General features: G+C 43.9%; 1 protein-coding gene across 4 annotated transcripts in view; it reads left to right on the forward strand.

The window, feature by feature from the left end:
- Nucleotides 1-19,384, forward strand: part of LOC117346095 (nmrA-like family domain-containing protein 1) — a 53,252-nt gene that overhangs the window by 20,130 nt on the left and 13,738 nt on the right. For 3 of the 4 annotated variants that reach the window (XM_033915442.1, XM_033915440.1, XM_033915438.1), the window contains exons 3-5: nt 2,538-2,798; nt 6,805-7,060; nt 9,308-9,501. In XM_033915442.1, the coding sequence (XP_033771333.1) occupies nt 2,538-2,798; nt 6,805-7,060; nt 9,308-9,501 (711 nt within the window). Of the gene's footprint in view, nt 1-2,534; nt 2,799-6,804; nt 7,061-9,307; nt 9,502-19,384 lie in introns of all 4 variants that reach the window. The other variant, XM_033915441.1, reaches the window with a different exon arrangement.

Raw genomic sequence — 19,384 nt, forward strand, 5'->3', positions numbered from 1 at the left:
CCCGCGGGACCCTGCGGCACCATCAACTCTTACTCCCTCTAATGTCGGCCCTGCAGCTCCAGACTTCCTCGCACCTTCTCCCCTCCCCCTTTGGATCGCTATTATTTTAAATGTTATAGCCGCGGAGCTGTATCCATCAGTGGAGATGTCTAACCTCGGCCTGCCCCGGAACTCTTACTGCAACAGTGACTTCCTGTTCCTGCCTAGACGGGCGGCTGCTGCAGTAAGAGTTCCGGGGCAGGCCGAGGTTAGACATCTCCACTGATGGATACAGCTCCGCGGCTATAACATTTAAAATAATAGCGATCCAAAGGGGGAGGGGAGAAGGTGCGAGGAAGTCTGGAGCTGCAGGGCCGACATTAGAGGGAGTAAGAGTTGATGGTGCCGCAGGGTCCCGCGGGGGGGGGGGGAGGAAGGAAGGAAGAAGAGGAACCGAAGCATGGCAATTGTGGGGAAGTGCAGAGCTGCAGGGAAGAGTGTTGCGGTACCCAGCTGGAGGGAGAAGGAAGATGAGGGAGGGAATTAAAGGAGATGCCAGGGCTTGGAGCGTAGGAGGAAGGTATGCCAGTCTAAGGGAAAAGGAAGGGGGAGATGTGAGAGCATGGAGGGGGAGCGAAAGATGGAAGAAAAGGAAAGGAGAGAGATGCCAGAGAATCAGGGAAGGGGAGATACCAGACTATGAGGAGAGGTGTGGGAGAGGGAAGGCGAGGAGAGAGATGCCAGACCAATGGGGTGAAAGGAGAGATGGAAGGGGGAGGCATACAGTTTCTGGAAGGGGCATAGAAGGAGAGAAGATGCCATATAGGGGAAGAGAGACGGCAGACAGTGGATGGAAGGAAGAGAGTTACAAGAAGATGAGGAAAGGAGAAACCACAGAAGACAAAGGTAGAAAAAAATTTCTATTTATTTATTGCTTTAGGAGACATGTGTCACTGTTTCTGTGAAGCATTGTATGCAGAGTCCAGCTTCTTGCTGGTTCAATTTAACCTTTGTCTATGTATTTTTATTTTATCCCCCCTTTTACAAAACTGTGAAGCGTTTTTAGCACCAGCCTTGGTGGTAGCAGCTCTGATGCTCAGAATTTTATGAGCATCAGAGCTGTTACCTCCGTAGCTAAAATCCACACTACAGTTTTGTAAAAGAGGGAGGGGTTAGTTTGTGATTACATATTCCTTACTAGGCGAAGGTGTTTTCTGTGTTCTGTGTGTTCGAAAGACATGGTTTTCTGTTAGGATTGACGGTGTAGGATTGATCTGTGCTGGTCTGGCTTGTTTAGTTTTACAATGGGTGTATTGATGTACTGCTCACTGCAATATGTAAGATGCTGCCTTTTCCTAGGTACTCTTGTGTGACGTGTGGTTTGTTACTAAAAATCATGTTTTTCTTACAGATGGGGGGGTGCCAAAAAATGATGGGCCCCGGGTGTTACATATGCTAGGTACGCCACTGTATGTAAAGATACCAGAAAGCTGGCGTAGCAAAAACTTTAAGTAAATTGTTATTCTTCTAAGTTTTGAGTATTTAACCCTCCCACAATCTCATGGGCACTCGTTTCAAGTTTCAAGTTTATTGAGATTTTGATTTAAACGCAATATCAAATATTTTCAATGTGTATAACAAAAATAAATTTTGGGAAATAAATAAAACCATTTGAACAATAAACATACAAACATATCCATAGATGATTAAAATTACATAAGGAGTACAAGGATAAACTACATTTGTTTAAAAATGCGTCCTCTGCGCCTGCTCATAAATTTGTGGAGTATGTAATTTGTCGCTCATGCATATTTTTTTTTGCACACACCTCATCAATCCTTAGAGGGAACACTGGTTACCAGACGTCCCCCGGACCCGGCCTCCTTTTGAGGCACTTTGTCTGGGTTTTGAAAAGCTTCCCTTCGTGTAAGAGGGCATCCGCACATGCATGAATACAACACGATGACATCATGTGCCGCATCTGCACATGTGCAGAAGTCCTGCCCGACGAGAGAAGGCAGTGGGGGGGGGGGGGGCGGGATTGGAGGCGGAGCTTGGGGTGGATTTGGGGCGTGACAGGGTGGAACCAGGGCATGATGGGGCAGGGATGGGTGGGACTGGGGGTGGGTCTAGGATTCGGATTTTCCAGATGGAAAATCTGGTAACCCTAGCTTGAACAGATTTCCTTGTTTCTAATTAGAATAAAAATTGACATATTTTAAAGAAAGAATCATGGGAAATCCTCTCTTCAAACATCCTAATGCCTGCTCCAAGCTGATGTTACTTTTTCAGCAGTAAGGCGGCCTTGTTTTGAGTGCTGTTCTGAGCATTAGAAAATGACCCCATTAACATCTGTTTGACCACATTTGAATGTTATGCATTTGCACTAATCTTTGATGCATATGTTGTCTCCCATGCTAGAGCCCTCTAAGCATTCTGTACTAATCACCTCTAGCTTCTGCATTTGGTTTTGAGCATTGGCCCACAGATGAGCACCTGGTCTGCCTAACTGTTAAGCCTTGTACAAGTGTTACAGAAACTCCTTGTCTGACCAGCAGATGTTGCAGGAGACTGTTGTGGTGACTGAAGCAGACAGTAGAGAAGGGAGGAGCGTGGCCACCGCGCTGCTACAGGATGGAGGATTCAAAGTGACGGCTGCTCTGAGAGACCTTTCTGGCCAGGATGCTGTCCAGCTGCAAAAAGCTGGTGCAGACACCATCCCGCAAAGGAGCCTCTCCAGTCTGGAAACGGCGCTAAGTGTAGCCCAAAAGTGTGTCGTCATCACTACCACTGACTTCCAGGACCCAGACCCCTTGAAGGTGAGAAACACTGATCAGAAGAGCAGATACCCTCACTACTTTTTCACCCTTTCAAAAAAAAAAAAAACCCCTCAAAAGTGCTTCTGTTTTCATTCTGTTTGAGCAGAGATTATCTCCCAATGAAAGATATAGAAACATCAGTTTCAGGATAAGTACGTAAATGTATCTAAAAGCTAGAACTTGAAATAACAATAAACTTAGGAATTTAGTTGAAAATTGGCAAAACCCCCTTTTTCCTGTGTGTAATCGGTCAGCCCCTTGTTTATAGAGACAGGTTCATAGGGCTGCAGGTGCTGAAAGTAGATTATTCTCCAAGGCCCTACACTACCTGCTCAGTCTTCATCCCAGTATCCTAATCAGGCAATCTAAGTCCTCACTTTCCTCATCTCCACTCCTCTGTGAGGGCAATGGTGACCATAATACGTACATAGCACACAGTGATATATACTAGAGCAGTGTTCTTCAACCTTTTTACACCCGTGGACTGGCAGAAATAAAAGAATTATTTTGTGGACCGGCAAACTACTAAGACCGAAATAAAAAAAACACATTTTCACACCGTCTCCGCAAGCTCGGTCCCCACAAACCATCTGATCCCATCTACACAAGCCTCAGTTATGATTTTATATTGAACGTATTTTATTAAAGTATAAAAAGAAACAATATTTTGTACAATTGTCATTTTATAAATATAAATATTCAGAGCAAGGACCAACAAAACCCCTGTCTCCCCTCCCCTTCACATATATCCCCTCTACTATCAAGAAAACTGAACAAGCCAAATTATTACAGAATGCTACACAGAAATATCATGCTAACAGAATACTGCAGTCACACATGATAGGAATAGTGTTAGGCTTTGCAGTCCCCAGTTATGTCTCTAGCAGGATATATATTTCAAATCTGATATATTGTAATGACAAAATAGAAATAAAATGATTTTTTCTACCTTTTGTGGTCTCTGCTTTCATCTTCTTTCCACTCTTCCTTCCAGCGTCTGCCCGTTCCATCCACTGTCTGGCCTCTCCCCTTCCATATGTATCTGACTTCTTTCTATGCCCCTCTCCCCTTTCCATCCAGCCTGTGCCTCCTCTCTCCTTTTTACATCATTCATTCCAGCTTCACTGCTTTCTTCATTTTTATCTCTCCTACACCAGATCTAGCATCTTTATCCCTCTCTCATTTCTCTGCTGACCCCCTTTCCAGCATCAATCTCTCTCTACTTTCTCATTCCTCTGTCTCTCCCCTTTCCCTCATCTGATCTCTCCATTCCACCCTGACCCCCTACCCCTCCTGTAATTTCCCTGCCAGCTGTTTCTTTCCTTTTTCCCTCCTCCCTTCCTTCCTTCCCCCTATCCAACATTAACTCTCTTCCTATCCCTTTCCCTCCTCCCCTCCCAGTAGCATCTCTCCTTCTACCTCCCTCCAGGTCCAATAGCAGTTCTCCCTTTATCCAGCAGCTTCCCAGCCTCCAACAGTGGCTTCCTCTCCTTCCAGCAGCTCTCAGTACTTGCCTGCAGCAGTGATTTACTTAGGCAGCCTTGGGTCCATTGCTGCCTCTGAGGAAAGGGGAAGTTGCCAAAGTGAATTACTGCCCTGGTAAGTACAGTGCTGCTAGGAGAGGAGACAGCCACTGTTGAAGGCTCCCCATGATCTTACTCCTTCTGTGCCCTGCACATTCGTGACCCCCCCACCCCCCCAAGCCGGCAAAAACAGCTTTGCACTGCAGGTCCTGCCGCCCAAGACGAGCCGGAGGCCCCTACCCGCCGCATCCTGCACGTGGGCAGACTCTCAGCACAAACGCTGCTGATGAACCCAATCGACACGCTGACCTCCCTGCGCACGCTGACCATCTCCTCTCTGCCTGCACTTTCCCCGCGGCCCTCTTCGGCGACTCGGCAGGGGCAGCGATCAAGACAGGCTGCCGACGTCGGGATCTTTCCTCTCTGAGTCCCGCCTATTTTGTTTCAACTTCCTGTTTCCGCATAGGCGAGACTCACAGAGGGAATGGCCGACGTCGGCAGCCTGTCTTGATCGCCCAAGGCTGGGAGGAACAGAAGATTTCTGCAAACACCACCGGGGCAGGAAATTTAACGGCGTCCATCTCACCGGTCCTGTGCGAACTGGCAGGAATTTTCTGCGGACCGGCACCAGTCTGCGGACCAGCGGTTGAAGAACTGTGTACTAGAGAATGACACAGGAACAAAGTTTGTCCCCATCCCCATGAGCTCTGTCCCCATCCTGTCCCCGCGAACTCTGTCCCCACCCCCAGCCCCACGAGCTATCTCCATCCCCTCCCCATCCCCACAAACTCAGTTTGATCCCATTTACACAACCCCCATAGTATAAAGAAGTGACGTCATCAGGGAAGATGGCAGCATAGTTTATATGCTTCGTCTTTGGCCGTAGCAAACCCCTATAATTGCGCTTGTCTGTGGCAGTACCAGTCTCTCTCATCGGCTGTTTGTAGTAATTCTGGAGCCATTTGCTCAGTGGGTTAAGAATCAGGCTTCCATTAGGGGAATTATAGTGGGTGGCAGAGAATTCAAATTGAGTCTCTTTGCGGATGATATCCTCTTCACCTTGACAGACCCTAGGAGATCACTAGAGGATTGTAGAATTGTGTGAATATTGGAAACTGTCTGGCTTTCGAGCACATATGAACACGTCTGAGTTGTTAAATGTTTCTCTGTCGGATGCAGTTTAGCAGGAGCTGAGGGATGGTTTTTCCTTTCGTTGGGTACATAGGGCACTGCGTTATTTAGGGGTCCAATTGGGACCAATTTAGGGGTCCATACTAGACTTCATATCTTGGGTACCACACGACACATTGTGACTTCATTACCGCTCACACGGAATATTTTAGCACAGTCATATCTCAATTATCATTTTAGGACCCTTGAAGGCTTTTTATACCGAAACACGGACCTTGTCAGGTCCGTATTGCACCTGCTTGTATGACATAAAGTTATATCAATAATGGATTATATTTCTAATAAATCATCTGTCCAAGGAACATCGAGTCCATATGAAATAAGCACACAGAGAGCAAGCTTCCCTCACACATCTCTGCCAAAGTAACTTTGTTCTGACTACCAGCATCCCAAGCGGTTCCAGTATAGAGCCCGCACATCATTCTAAACTGCAGCACCACTGCTATCTGCTAACATATTACAGGGTCCTTTTAAAGCACTGCCAGTGTATCTCAGTTCCTGATCTCTCTCACTTCACCTCAGCATTAATCATCCACTCTCTCTGCTATCTCAGCTCTGTGCTTCCACACAGCTTTACCAACATACCTTGGTCCTTTCTAGAACTCTACACTTATACTGATTTATTAATCTTCCTAACTCCTGACCTGCAGCTTCCCCTCTGCCAAATAACTACATAACCCAGTGCCAGTTAATATTTCATCTATCTATAAGTTTTTTAGTAGTGATTGGTGCCTCCAAGGCATGACCTACTTCCCAAAGAACCCTCAACAGAATACTTCTAAATCTCCCTTCCACAAAAAATCTGCAATACAAACATGTTTTCCACTCCATGCTCACCTTTCTAGGCGTAAAAACTTGGAATGACCTTACTGAAATGACCAGGATGGAACCTAACTACACCATATTCCGGAAGAAACTGAAAACTCATCTATTTGACACTTAATCACCTGTATCCTCTCCTCCCCTCCTCTTCTCTTCTCCCACCCTTCCTCCCCCTTCTCCTTCCACACCCCTCTTTTTAAGTCGCCTTGAGCCTACCTAGGTATGAGCAACACAGAAATAGAAATTAGATTATCAATTATAAAACAGGCAAAGAAGTGTCAGCGTCCTAAAAATGTTTCCAACTAACTGAATGGCCAGGGACTTTAGATATGAACAGGTGAAAACTGGGTTGCCAAAACTGGAATGGCACATAAGCCAGTTGTTTAGTCATCTGAATATGAACATGAAGGAACAGCTCCCCAAGGAGACACAGGCAGATCAAAAACTCATCAGAACTGTGTTTTCTTCAGAGTGAGATTTGGCATGGCTACCGGCTGGCGGACGCATGCAAGAAGCAAAAGGTTGGGCACGTAATATTCCTGGGGCAACACCATGTGCACAGAAAATACGGGTTTCCAGCCAGGCACATGGATGCCAAGGCTAGTATCAATGACTACATGACAGAGATTGCACTGCCCAAGACGGAGATCATTGCTCCCTTCTACTTTGAGAATTTCCTCGGCACCTTTAAGCCAATTGCAGCTGGCCACGATGTTTATAAATTAGGTAAGAAAGCAGCGGAGAGATTTTTTTCTAAAATAATATAATTTTTTTAAAACTTCCTACAAATTCTCAGGAAATATGGGGCTCATAATCAAAACTTTAAAACGTCTAAAAACCAGCCTAAGTCAGCACTTTGACGTCCTAATAGACAGGACGTACAAGTGCCAATAATCAAACTGACTTTCTGGACGTATAGAGGGACTTCTTATGCCTCTGAACGCCGCTGAACGCCCAGAGCTGAAAGGGGCATATCTGGAGGAGTGGTCAGGGCAGTATTTGGGTGGGATGTAGGTCGACTTAGATGTCCTGTAGGGATAATCAAATGTTTTACTATATATCCTGGACGAAACTTAGACATTGTGAGTTGAACAATGTGAAAATAGGTATAAGTGCCAAAAGTAATCCAAAGTGACCAGATAACCACTGCAGAGACTCCACACTCACTCCCCCAGTGTTCACTGACCCCCCCTAACACCCCCCACGAAAATCAGAATAAAAAAGTACTTACCTGTTTTCAGAACATCAGCACCTGGTATAGGAAAGCCTAGTAGAGCTGCATACAGGTGTCTTAAATAGCCTGGGGGTGGAGGAGGAGCCAGACCCATAAGCCACTCTAACCACTACATCTATGGTGGAACATGTGCACCCACCGAACCCTACTCTACTGCCCTATAGGTGCCACCTGCAGCTACAAGGGCTATTGGGGTTGTAGACAGATGGGTATAGTGGGTTTTAGGGGTGTTTTGGAGGGCTCACCATAACCTATAAGGGAGTTCTGGTGAGATGTTTATCTGGCACCCTTTTTGTGAAGTTCACAGCAGTGCCCTGTAAGGTGCCCCACTGCTCTGTTGCCATGTCTGGGTGGCCAGTCCATTACAAGATTGGCACCTCCCACGTCCAAATGGTCTTGTTCTGGGCGTTTGGGACTTGGCAAAATTTTGGTTGAAAATGTAGTATAAAGATAGACATCCTGGCAGTCTGGGCAACCCAATGGTAATCTGCCTTTTAAAAATGGGCATTTTCCCACTGCCCGTCTAGCGCTATATGTTCAAATTGGACTTAGACATATGTTTTGATTATGCATGCCTCTCTATGTGATTAAATTGCAGTTTCTTAGGGGGCCTTTTTGCTAAGCTGCAGTAAGTACTAATGCAGGGATCTCAAAGTCCCTCCTTGAGGGCCGCAATCCAGTCGGGTTTTCAGGATTTCCCCAATGAATATACATTGAAAGCAGTGCATGCACATAGATCTCATACATATTCATTGGGGAAATCCTGAAAACCCGACTGGATTACGGCCCTCAAGGAGGGACTTTGAGACCCTTGTACTAACGCATGCTTACCATAGGTTAAAATCCACTAGTGTGGCACATGTGGCCCATGGTAATTTTCAGATGTGCACGTGCTTCCTAGGCACTAAATATTTTCTCTTTTATAGCACTGGGGTTTGAGAGTAGGTGTAACTAGTGCTAATCGGTTAGTGTAGCTCAGTGGTTCCCAAACCTGTCCTGGGGGACCCCCAGCCAGTCAGGTTTTCAAGATATCCCTAATGAATATGCATGAGAGAGATTTGCATATAATGGAAGTGACATGTATGCAAATCTCTCTCATGCATATTCATTAGGGATATCTTGAAAACCTGACTGGCTGGGGGTCCCCCAGGACAGGTTTGGGAACCACTGGTGTAGCTACATTACTGCATGCTAATCAATTAGTGCAGGGGTGTTCAATGTCGGTCCTCGAGGGCCGCAATCCAGTCGGGTTTTCAGGATTTCCCCAATGAATATGCATGAGATCTATTTGCATGCACTGCTTTCAATGCATATTCATTGGGGAAATCCTGAAAACCCGACTGGAATACGGCTCTCGAGGACCGGAGTTCCCTATCCCTGGCCTAGATAATAGGTGTCACTAAGTGCTCCCACATTAATGACCATGCGCTAATTATGAAATTAACACATGGCCATTAATTGAGGAAATGGAAAACACAGTCATTTTACAACCTTGCTAAAAGTGGCCTTAGTGCACGGGAAGCCCCCACGCTAGTCATAGTGCAGGCCACTTTTTAGCACAGTTTAGTAAAAGGGCCCCTTAGAATTGTGTAGCTGCCATATGACTGGAGTGGGTTATTAGTAATTAGTGCTTTAAAGAATCTTTTTGAAGACATCGGCTGAGTGCAGTCACAGGGATGAGTTTCACTTTGCTCACGTGCTTACTGGTCCACCGATGTTTTTCACACTTTCTCCTGCAGCTCTGCCAATGGGCGACACAGCCCTGGATGGGATTAGCTTGGCACAAATAGGGCCAGTAGTGGCGTCAGTACTGAGGAATCCACGTCGCTGGATTGGGAAAAGCTGTATCCTCTCTGCAGACCGAATGCACATCCACGAATATGCTGCAACCTTATCACAACTGTTACATCCAAAACAGTTCCAGGATGCCAGGGTAAGGACGATATCTAGGTGCTGACAGCCACATGTAGGGAGGCAGCTAAAATATAAGGAGCGTAGAAGTCTCTTTTTAAAAAAGATATATATTTTATTGACACAAATAAGAGGACAGCAATGACGACTCTGTTTACATCTCATCCTACTGCATTGCACTTGTTTCTCTGGTTGACCTGAACAATAAAAATTATTTCATAAAAAAAGCAATGATACCATATGAAAAATACAATACTGTACATTCACAGCAAATTGCCAGCAATAGTACAAAAAGAATCAGCAATAGTTGCATAGACCACAAGATCAATTAAACATGAGTCTCAGTTTTCTTCTTTTTATTCATTTATTTACATATAACAATTTATAATACATATAATATTCTAAAGTAATATGAGTCCACATCAAGAGAAAGAGGTCATTATTAAATATACATAACCAACAGGAAAAAAGAAAAAAAAAATTGCCTGTAAATTTCTTATTTTAAGTTTTATTAGGAATCTTTCCAACTGATTAAGTTCGAAAAAGGCATCTGATACATTTAAATAAGTAACCATACATTTAGCAGGAAATTTTAAGAAAAAAGTTACTCCCAATGATAATACTTGAGATTTGTAGTGAAGAAATTGTTAAGTCTCAGTTTTCTAAGATTATAATGACACAAGATTGACAATCCCAGTAATAACAGTAGAGATTGCAAGCTTTGGTCCATCCTTGATGCAAACTTTTATTAATCCTTAACCCACTCACTCCCCATGCATCCCTAATCTAACATCCAAAAATCCATATTTCCAAGTTTATTTAGGGTTTCTACCCTGCCCATCACACATGTTATCTGAGCATCTTATATTCTAAGATTAGGAGAGAGTGAAGATATATGATGACAGACAAAAGAGGAAAGGAGGGTTCAACTACAACATTTGATAGGGGGAAATGTGTAGACCAGGCCAGCTGTCAGTTACCCCAGAAGTGAAAAGTGAAAACAGCATTAGCCATAGGCATCAGAAAAAAGGAAGATCATGAGGTCTGTTTTGAATTGTTGAAACATAAGAATTGCCATACTGGGACAGACTGAAGGTCCATCAAGCCCAGTATCCTGTTTCCAACAGTGCTCAACCCAGGTCCCAAGTACCTTGCTGGATCCCAAGTAATAAAACAGGAGAGAAGTTGATAATCTAAAGTGGTGTGTTATTGGGCATAGTTTTAATAAAGAACTTTCATTTGGATCATGTTTGATCTGCTTCTATGTTTTGCCACATGGTGGGTCTAGTGGACCAGCTGCCTTCTTGATTTCTTACCCCTACGCCGTGAATTGACCGCTCTGCTCACAAGAAGAAAACTGATCACACACGCCTTTGGAACATGCCCTCCATCCTTGAGACCGGCTGGAAAAGATCTTACCCGCACTACCTTTTTTTTTTTTAGCTTTGTTTAGTTTTTAATGCCAACAAAAAGTGCAATACAATTTATATATAAATAATGATAATCAACTAAACACTTATAATCAATCAATATCTATACAAAAGATAAAAATTCCCTCCCCCATCCATCATTACCATCAGAAATAATACCAAAACAAAAGATATAGCCCCCCAGCACTACCTAACACACCTCTAGAACAAACTACCTACCCACATAAGATCATTAGAAGGTCTACTGAACTTCAGGAAGGCAATAAAAACCCACATCTTCCCTTGACCTCTTTGAGTGCACCAACCTAAATTTCCCGGATCTTACGAAAAAGGGCACTGGCCCTCCATCATCTCGAGTCTCAAACGCTGTTCTGCTTTGTCCTACCATGCCATGTACTATCACACTTTATATTGCCCATCATATAATGCTCTGCCCTAACAAGTGCCCTCTGGTGGTATAATGTATAGCTTCCACTGTGCAAGATCCCTCCGTATTATGCACTATGTCTGACCATGCTAGGTTTTGTCATACAATGCTTTGTCACATATTGTCATACTTTCGCCTTTTCTTTCTCACTCTACTATATGTCATAATCTTGTGCGTGCACTAAAAACGCTAGCGCACCTTAGTATAAGGAGCCCTATGTTTTGCTCTCTTTGTCAGACAATGTCCTGCCATGTCACATTTGCCATCACTTTGTATAAATACGCTTTATTATGTATGTAAACTTGTAGCCCGTTCTGAGCTCTCCTGGGAGGACCTGATATAAAACCAAATGAATAAATAAAAAAGTAATTAATTAAATCCAGTCCAAAAACTTTGTGTTAGGAGAGTAGTGAACAAGGGCTTATACTTCGCTTATTCTTTGAGCTGAGATAATGGCAATGAGAAACAAAATTTTCCAGATAAGGTTGTCGTTTGTTGTTAGGTGCCATCCACTCGTGCTCGAGTCCTAGTGACTTGATGAATTGCGGATCCAAAAAGAAATCGGTTTTGTGCTAGTCCGGAAAGGTCCTCCAGCATCATCCCTAGATAAGATACTTTAAATAAATTGTATCCAAGGGCTAAAACAGCGAATTAAGACAAAGAGACAGTCTCTGCTCGACACAGGTTACAATCTGTTCAAGAAAGATAAGACAAATAAAGAATTAAGGAGTTTCATTTATTACAGGAATGGGTGTCGAGCTGCTGAATAAGGGGGTAAGAGTTACAGCAACCTCAAAAAGCAGAGATGGAACATGATGTATCCTCTCAGAAGTCTATTCCAGCCTATGGCAAAGCAGGATGGAAGGAAGTACTAAATCAGGGGTCTCCAAAGTCCCTCCTTGAGGGTCAAATCCAGTTGGGTTTTCAGGATTTCCCCAATGAATATGCATGAGATCTATGTGCATGCACTGCTTTCAATGCAAGACCGGATCGGAAAATGGGCGATCAAAGGGAAAAACACGTGGTGGGCCGTTTTGTGAACTGGGTCAGTTAGCAGCGATCATTGCTAAACTTGTGAAAGCAGGTTAAGTGACGATCGCTGACTTTAGTGAACCGGGGCCTGAGACTTCTCTCTCATGATCAGTGCATTGATACTGAAGCTCTGATGAGGGAGAAATAGGGCTGAAAGAGTGTGAGAGTGAGAAAGCTTTCAAATGAGTGGAACACACTCCTAATGAGTGAGACTTGGCATCTCTGGATAGAGGGTGCAGGGAACACAATCTACCCCTGAGATAGAGGATGTAGAGCACACCAGGCTGTTCCTGAGAACTGTCAACTTAACACTAGAATATATAGTACATGGCAGTAGATTGCCACTTTAGGGCATTACGGCCCCATATGCTCAAAACTCACCATGCCTTTAATGATCAACGCTAAACCAGGTACATTAGATAGATTATGAGCCCACCGGGACAGATAGGGAAAATGCTTGAGTACCTGATTGTAAAACCGCTTAGAAAGCCTTGATAGGCGGTATATAAAATCCTAATAAACTTAAAAAGAAAGCAAAACAGTTTTAACTGGTTTAGCATCAAAGTATTTTTTCTACCAATGCACATAATGGCTCCCTGCAGGCTTTTCAATGCTTCTTAGCAGCCTCTGATTCTGCTATGCAAATGTTGTATAATAAGGTCATTAATATTAAAATGAGCACTCTTAGCAATGCCTTAGTGATGCAAAAAAGGAAGCATGGGGGATTCCAGCACAACTTTAATTTTTAATGACACAGATGTTGTGCATGTGTACCACATGTACAACATCTGTGCCCTTTACAAAAATTTTTAAAAGTACTCTTCATGCCCCTAACAGCTGAATGGCAGGGGGCTGTTTTGAGGCTTCCCCTGACACTCCGCTGTTCAGCGCATCCCCTACCAACTCTGCACATGTGTCAGCTTCCCCTGCCAGCTCTTCAAATGTGTCAATCGCTTTCTCTTGCGACCAATTGAATGGGATTATGGCAGACCTCTGTGAAACTCATTTGCATGCAAAGTTGTTTGAACATCAATCACCATTTTAAAATCAATTTACTGGCACCACAGTGACCCACGGGATTTTAACGGTGATTTTAGAGCAGGGGTGCCCACAAGGTCGATCATGATCGACCGGTAGATCGTGAAGGCAACGTGAGTCGATCATGTTGCCTTTGCATTCTACTTGCTTCCTGACTCAGAAGCGCCAAGCCGACCAACTTCCCAGACCCGATATCAATTCTGACATTGGAGAGGAAGTTCCGGGCCAGCCATTCGCTGCCTGGCTGGCCAGAAACTTCCTCTCCAACTTCAGAAATGACGTCGGGGAGAAGCAATCTGGTCGGCCCAACGCTTCTGTGTGGGGAAGCAGGGAGAGCTTGGGGTGGTGGTGGTTTGGAGGCCTGTTCCCCGATGACGGCAGCAGTGGCTTGGGATCAGGCAGAGAGACAGAAGAAGGGAAAAAGAAGGAAAGAGGGGACAGGAAGACAGAAAGAAAGGGGCATGGAGAGAGAAAGACAGACAGAAAGAAAGAGGGGCAGGGAGACAGAAAGAAAGAAAGAAAGACAGAAAGGGGGGACAGGAAGTCAGAAAGAAAGGGGGCATGGAGAGAGAAAGACAGACAGAAGGAAAGGGGGCAGGGAGACAGAAAGAAAAACAGCAAGAAAGAAAGGGGAGGGGGCAGGGAGAGAGGAAGAAAAAGTTGGCGAAGGGGAATGAAATCTGGAAGCATACAGCAGGCTGAAAGAAGGGAGGAAATATTGGATGCACAGTCAGAAGAATGAAGTGCAACCAGAGACTCATGAAATCACCAGACAACAAAGGTAGGAAAAATGATTTTATTTTCAATTTAGTGATCAAAATGTGTCTGTTTTGAGAATTTATATCTGCTGTCTATATTTTGCACTATGGCCCCCTTTTACTAAACCACAATAGCGGTTTTTAGCACAGGGATCCTATGAGCATTGCGGTTTAGTAAAAAGGGAGGGGGTATATTTGTCTATTTTTGCATAGTTGTTCCTGAGGTGACATTGCATAAAAGTCATCTGCCTTGACCTCTTTGAAAACCCGCGGAATATAAATGATAATTAACATTGTCTCTGCGTACAGTGTGCTTTGTGTTTTTTTTTATTTTTATTGTTGGTAGATCACTTTGACTTGGTCATTTTAAAAGTAGATCGCAAGCCCATAAAGTGTGGGCACCCCTGTTTTAGAGCATCTGGCTCTAGATCTGGATTGAGAGTGATATAAAGAGTAGTATCAGAGTGCCCTCTGGTGGTACATAAACGCAAAACCAATTTTACAATGGCTTCCTCATAAACGCTTCCCCCTCCCTATTCGTGGTTTCGATATTTGCGTTTTCGATTATCTGCAGTTTTTTCCCTAGGCCCCCCTGAGAAAAAACGGCCCCGGGACTTGGAGGGAGGTGATCATAGGCGGCGGGGGGGGGGGGGGGCAATCAGAGGCAGAGGGAGTCAATCAGAGGCGGAGTGGGGGCAATCAGAGGCGGAGGGAGGCTATCAGAGGCGGCGGGGGGGGCGATCAGAGGTGGCGGGGGGGCGATCGGAGGTGGCAGGGGAGAGGTGATCAGAGCATGGACCTTACCTGGTGGTCTAATGGTGACACGGGCAGGAGCGATCTTCCTACACTCCTGCCCTATGCAGAGCCGTGCTGTGAGTTTTCGTGGATTCCTGTTGTAGTCTCATGAGACCACAGGAACTCAGCAGCATGGCTCTGCACGGGGCAGGAGTGTAGGAAGATCGCTCCTGCCCCGCATCACCATTAGACCACCAGGTAAGGTCTGGGGGTGGGTCAGAGCCAGCCAAAAGTTATTCGCAATTTTTCCCTATTCACGGGCTGGCTCTGCCCCCAACCCCTGCGAATAGGGAAGGAGAAGTGTACTTTTACAAAACCGCGTGAAGAGGAGGATAATGAATCCCTCTGACAAAAGTGCCAAAGCAGTTACCTCGCATTAGAACCGTGCATTAAAAGATCAGCACAATTTCCTAGCATAACAACAGCAGTTTTATATACTATCCATACCAGTGACTCAAGAATAGTTTACAATCATTTTGAATCATACACAAATTATAAAATAGATTCACAAACAAAATAATATAAATTTAAGAACCTAATACATTTTCCAAATAGCCAAGACTTCAGCAATTAACAAAATTTCAAATAATTAGTTTTGTATCTAATTCTTACTTGCAAAGGATTCCAAAAGGAGGAGGAGTCAAGTTAAAAAGTTGTCTTTTAAACAGCAATGTGTAGAAAAGGCAGCTCTAATTTATTGTGTAGAGACTAAATATGGACAGATTGAAATACAATCAGCGATGTAAGGACATTCTCCATATAGAATTTTAAATGCTAAACACTAAGGCCTAAATTCTCTATTACTGCGTTTAACTTAGGCGTGCTTTGGACGTCGGATATAAGTGAATAATCATGGAGTTAAGGGTCTTAATTAATGTTAATTGGGTAATGGACGACACATAGACGTCCCTAGGTAGTACATAACGAACTAACGTCTATCGAAAGCATAGTCCCGTCTGCAGCTCTGGACGTGGGCGTTCCGTGGGCGGTCTATGGGCGTGCCAAGTGGGGACGCTAGATAGGCGCTACCTGGGCGAACGCGTGCGTCTAACTCTCGTGAATTATGTAGACGTAAGAAACCCTGGTCTAACTTGGATTTCAATGCCGTTTCAACTATCGTAATTGCGGCTCTTTGTTACACGCGAGGCAGACGTCTGATGTATTTTTTATCAATAATTCCAATAGTGAATTTCAATAGGTATTTTTCATCTTTTCTTTGTCCTAATAAATATAATGACACCATAACAATGGAACACATTATATTGCATGGATAACAAACCACATTTCAGCCCAAACCATAATATAATATTCCCATGGCTTTTACAACCCCCTTTTTTGTCTCAACAAACAGCACTGCAATCGGCTCTCTTTTGAAAGCAAAGAAAAACCAGCACACATTATCAGCACTTAAAAAGAGAATAAACAGATACACACCTTAACATTCCAGCTTCCCTCATTGCAAAATGGAGGTGTTCAGTTGCACAAAACTGACCTCATTGTGACCTCATCAATCTGCATCTTCCAAAGTAATATGCCACAATTAAAAGACGTGGTGGGTGTTGAACCCACAACCTCTGGATGTTAGCAGCATAGGCTGGGCTCCTAACCAATAGAGCTACAGCTGTTTGACTGAGCTGTCTGTGCTTCATTAGGTATCATATCAGGATGAACTCAAATAAGTTTAAGCAAAGGAATGCCTAAAGATTTGGAACGTTTTCAAGTAGAAAACAAATATGAAATATGTATTAAAGAATTGCAGCACAAATAACGCCTAAACGGAACAGATTATTTACAGTCCTATATGCATTAGTACAGTGCTCAGAATGAAGATTAGCGTGTAAGAAAAACAGAGCTCCACCTCACATGCATTCAAGCACACTTGGGAATATGGGTTTGGGGCTCAGTGAAAGCAGCGCTTTTAGCCATTGAGCTAACACTCTTTTGTCTCAGCCTACTATGACATTATAGCTAAACTCCTTTTCCCTTAGCACTTCACTAAGATATGATATGACAAGGGAACGAGAGGAATTGTAGCTGTGGGTCAGTGAGGAAAGGCACTCTCTACCAATCGTGCGGCCTTTGAGGGTTCAAATCCCAGCCTGTATTTTACTTGTGGCGTATCAGCCTTCCAGGTGCACTTTGATGATGGTTTCCACTTCTTATAGGAGTTGAATATAACATTTCTCCATTTAAACATGGCATACGTTGTTAGTTTTGATCGTGGTAAAGTATACATTTCTGAAATGGTGAAGAAACAATAATATACAACGTCAGTAAGCGGTATAAGCAAATCCAAACTGCTATAAGCGCAAGAAAGCATTTGTAGCTCAACACGCTAATGCTCCTTTTCTGAGCTTTGCCATCTAAAACTCCCCGGTTTGACTCCCACCTTTGCTCATTTTAATAAGGTCCTAGTTTTTTCCTATTAGATCTTATAACATTTCCCTTTGCAGGCAAACCTATTTTCAACTTACCATGGCTCGGACATCCTAAGCAGTGATGAGAGCACATTAACCAGGCGATCCACAAATGTCATCTTGCTGCTTATCACTGCTTAGGATGTCCGAGCCATGGTAAGTTGAAAATAGGTTTGCCTGCAAAGGGAAATGTTATAAGATCTAATAGGAAAAAACTAGGACCTTATTAAAATGAGCAAAGGTGGGAGTCAAACCGGGGAGTTTTAGATGGCAAAGCTCAGAAAAGGAGCATTAGCGTGTTGAGCTACAAATGCTTTCTTGTGCTTATAGCAGTTTGGATTTGCTTATACCGCTTACTGACGTTGTATATTATTGTTTCTTCACCATTTCAGAAATGTATACTTTACCACGATCAAAACTAACAACGTATGCCATGTTTAAATGGAGAAATGTTATATTCAACTCCTATAAGAAGTGGAAACCATCATCAAAGTGCACCTGGAAGGCTGATACGCCACAAGTAAAATACAGGCTGGGATTTGAACCCTCAAAGGCCGCACGATTGGTAGAGAGTGCCTTTCCTCACTGACCCACACCTCCAATTCCTCTCGTTCCCTTGTCATATCATATCTTAGTGAAGTGCTAAGGGAAAAGGAGTATAGCTATAATGTCATAGTAGGCTGAGACAAAAGAGTGTTAGCTCAATGGCTAAAAGCGCTGCTTTCACTGAGCCCCAAACCCATATTCCCAAGTGTGCTTGAATGCATGTGAGGTGGAGCTCTGTTTTTCTTACACGCTAATCTTCATTCTGAGCACTGTACTAATGCATATAGGACTGTAAATAATCTGTTCCGTTTAGGCGTTATTTGTGCTGCAATTCTTTAATACATATTTCATATTTGTTTTCTATGAGTTAAATCAAACTTCAGAGGGCTTGGACAGGTGTTGAAGAATGATCCAGTTAGGGGGGGATGTTTTTGGTGGGGGGAGGGTGTTCAGCATGAGAGAGAACAGGTTGCATTAAATATTAGACAATGGGCTGCACATAATAAAAGCTGAAGCAAAATATTGATATGTAAAGGCAAGGCTAAAGAGTTACCAGGTGTCCTGGCTGAGAAATGAATATAACCTATTTGCTAACCTTACTCAAGACTTGAACCCCCTGAAGTATGGAAGATGAAAAAAAGCAATGCCTTAAGGCATAGAGCTATAGAGGTAACATTGTTTAGAACATAGAGCTTAGAGATGTGAAGGAAATTACTACAATGTCACTACAGCTGTATATTGCAAAACCACATCCAATGCACATCCAATTAGATTTGAATCCTAACGGTTCCTATGACGTCAGTCGCTAAGTAGGCGTGCTTAGTATATAGAAAGCTTTGGCACAGCCATTTTTCCTATGTAAGACCCCCTCATGTGAGTTGGTGTTTGTGGTGTTCCGTTTCCTCAATGATGAAACTTTGTGCTATGACTTGCCTGTTCTCCTTTATACTCCCTTCTGCCTTTGACACTCCTCCCCACCCCCATTTCTTTAGTTTATGGATTTTTCTGGGTGTTGGTGTGAGGGATTGTTGAGGACTTAGGTTTTGTGTTAAGTGTGGAGGGGAATCAATTGTTAGGGAAAAGAAGGGGCCAGGCCAGGTTACACACAGATGCCTACACCCACCACTCTCCCTGCTTTCATAATGTCATGGTCTGCCCCACTTCCATTTTCCATATCTGCAACTCTCCATGCAAGAAATTCGATTTCCGTTTTGGAGCCATGTTGTAAGGTGAAGATATCTTTTCAGGCTACTTGTAGAACACGTTCAAACACCCCCCCATAGGATAGCCAATGAGGTGTGATGGGCGTGGTTAGGAAGCGGGCCAAGGAACCGCACCCGAACAGTGCCCAATAGGCATTGAGAAACTTTTCCCGTCCTACTGACGTCAGACGCTAAGTAGGCGTGCATGGGTATAAGAAGGTCCAGGTGAGCAGTGTTTCTTTTCTATTCTGTCCTATTCC

The sequence above is a fragment of the Geotrypetes seraphini genome, chromosome 12 (genome assembly GCF_902459505.1).
Source record: "Geotrypetes seraphini chromosome 12, aGeoSer1.1, whole genome shotgun sequence".
NCBI lineage: Eukaryota > Metazoa > Chordata > Amphibia > Gymnophiona > Dermophiidae > Geotrypetes > Geotrypetes seraphini.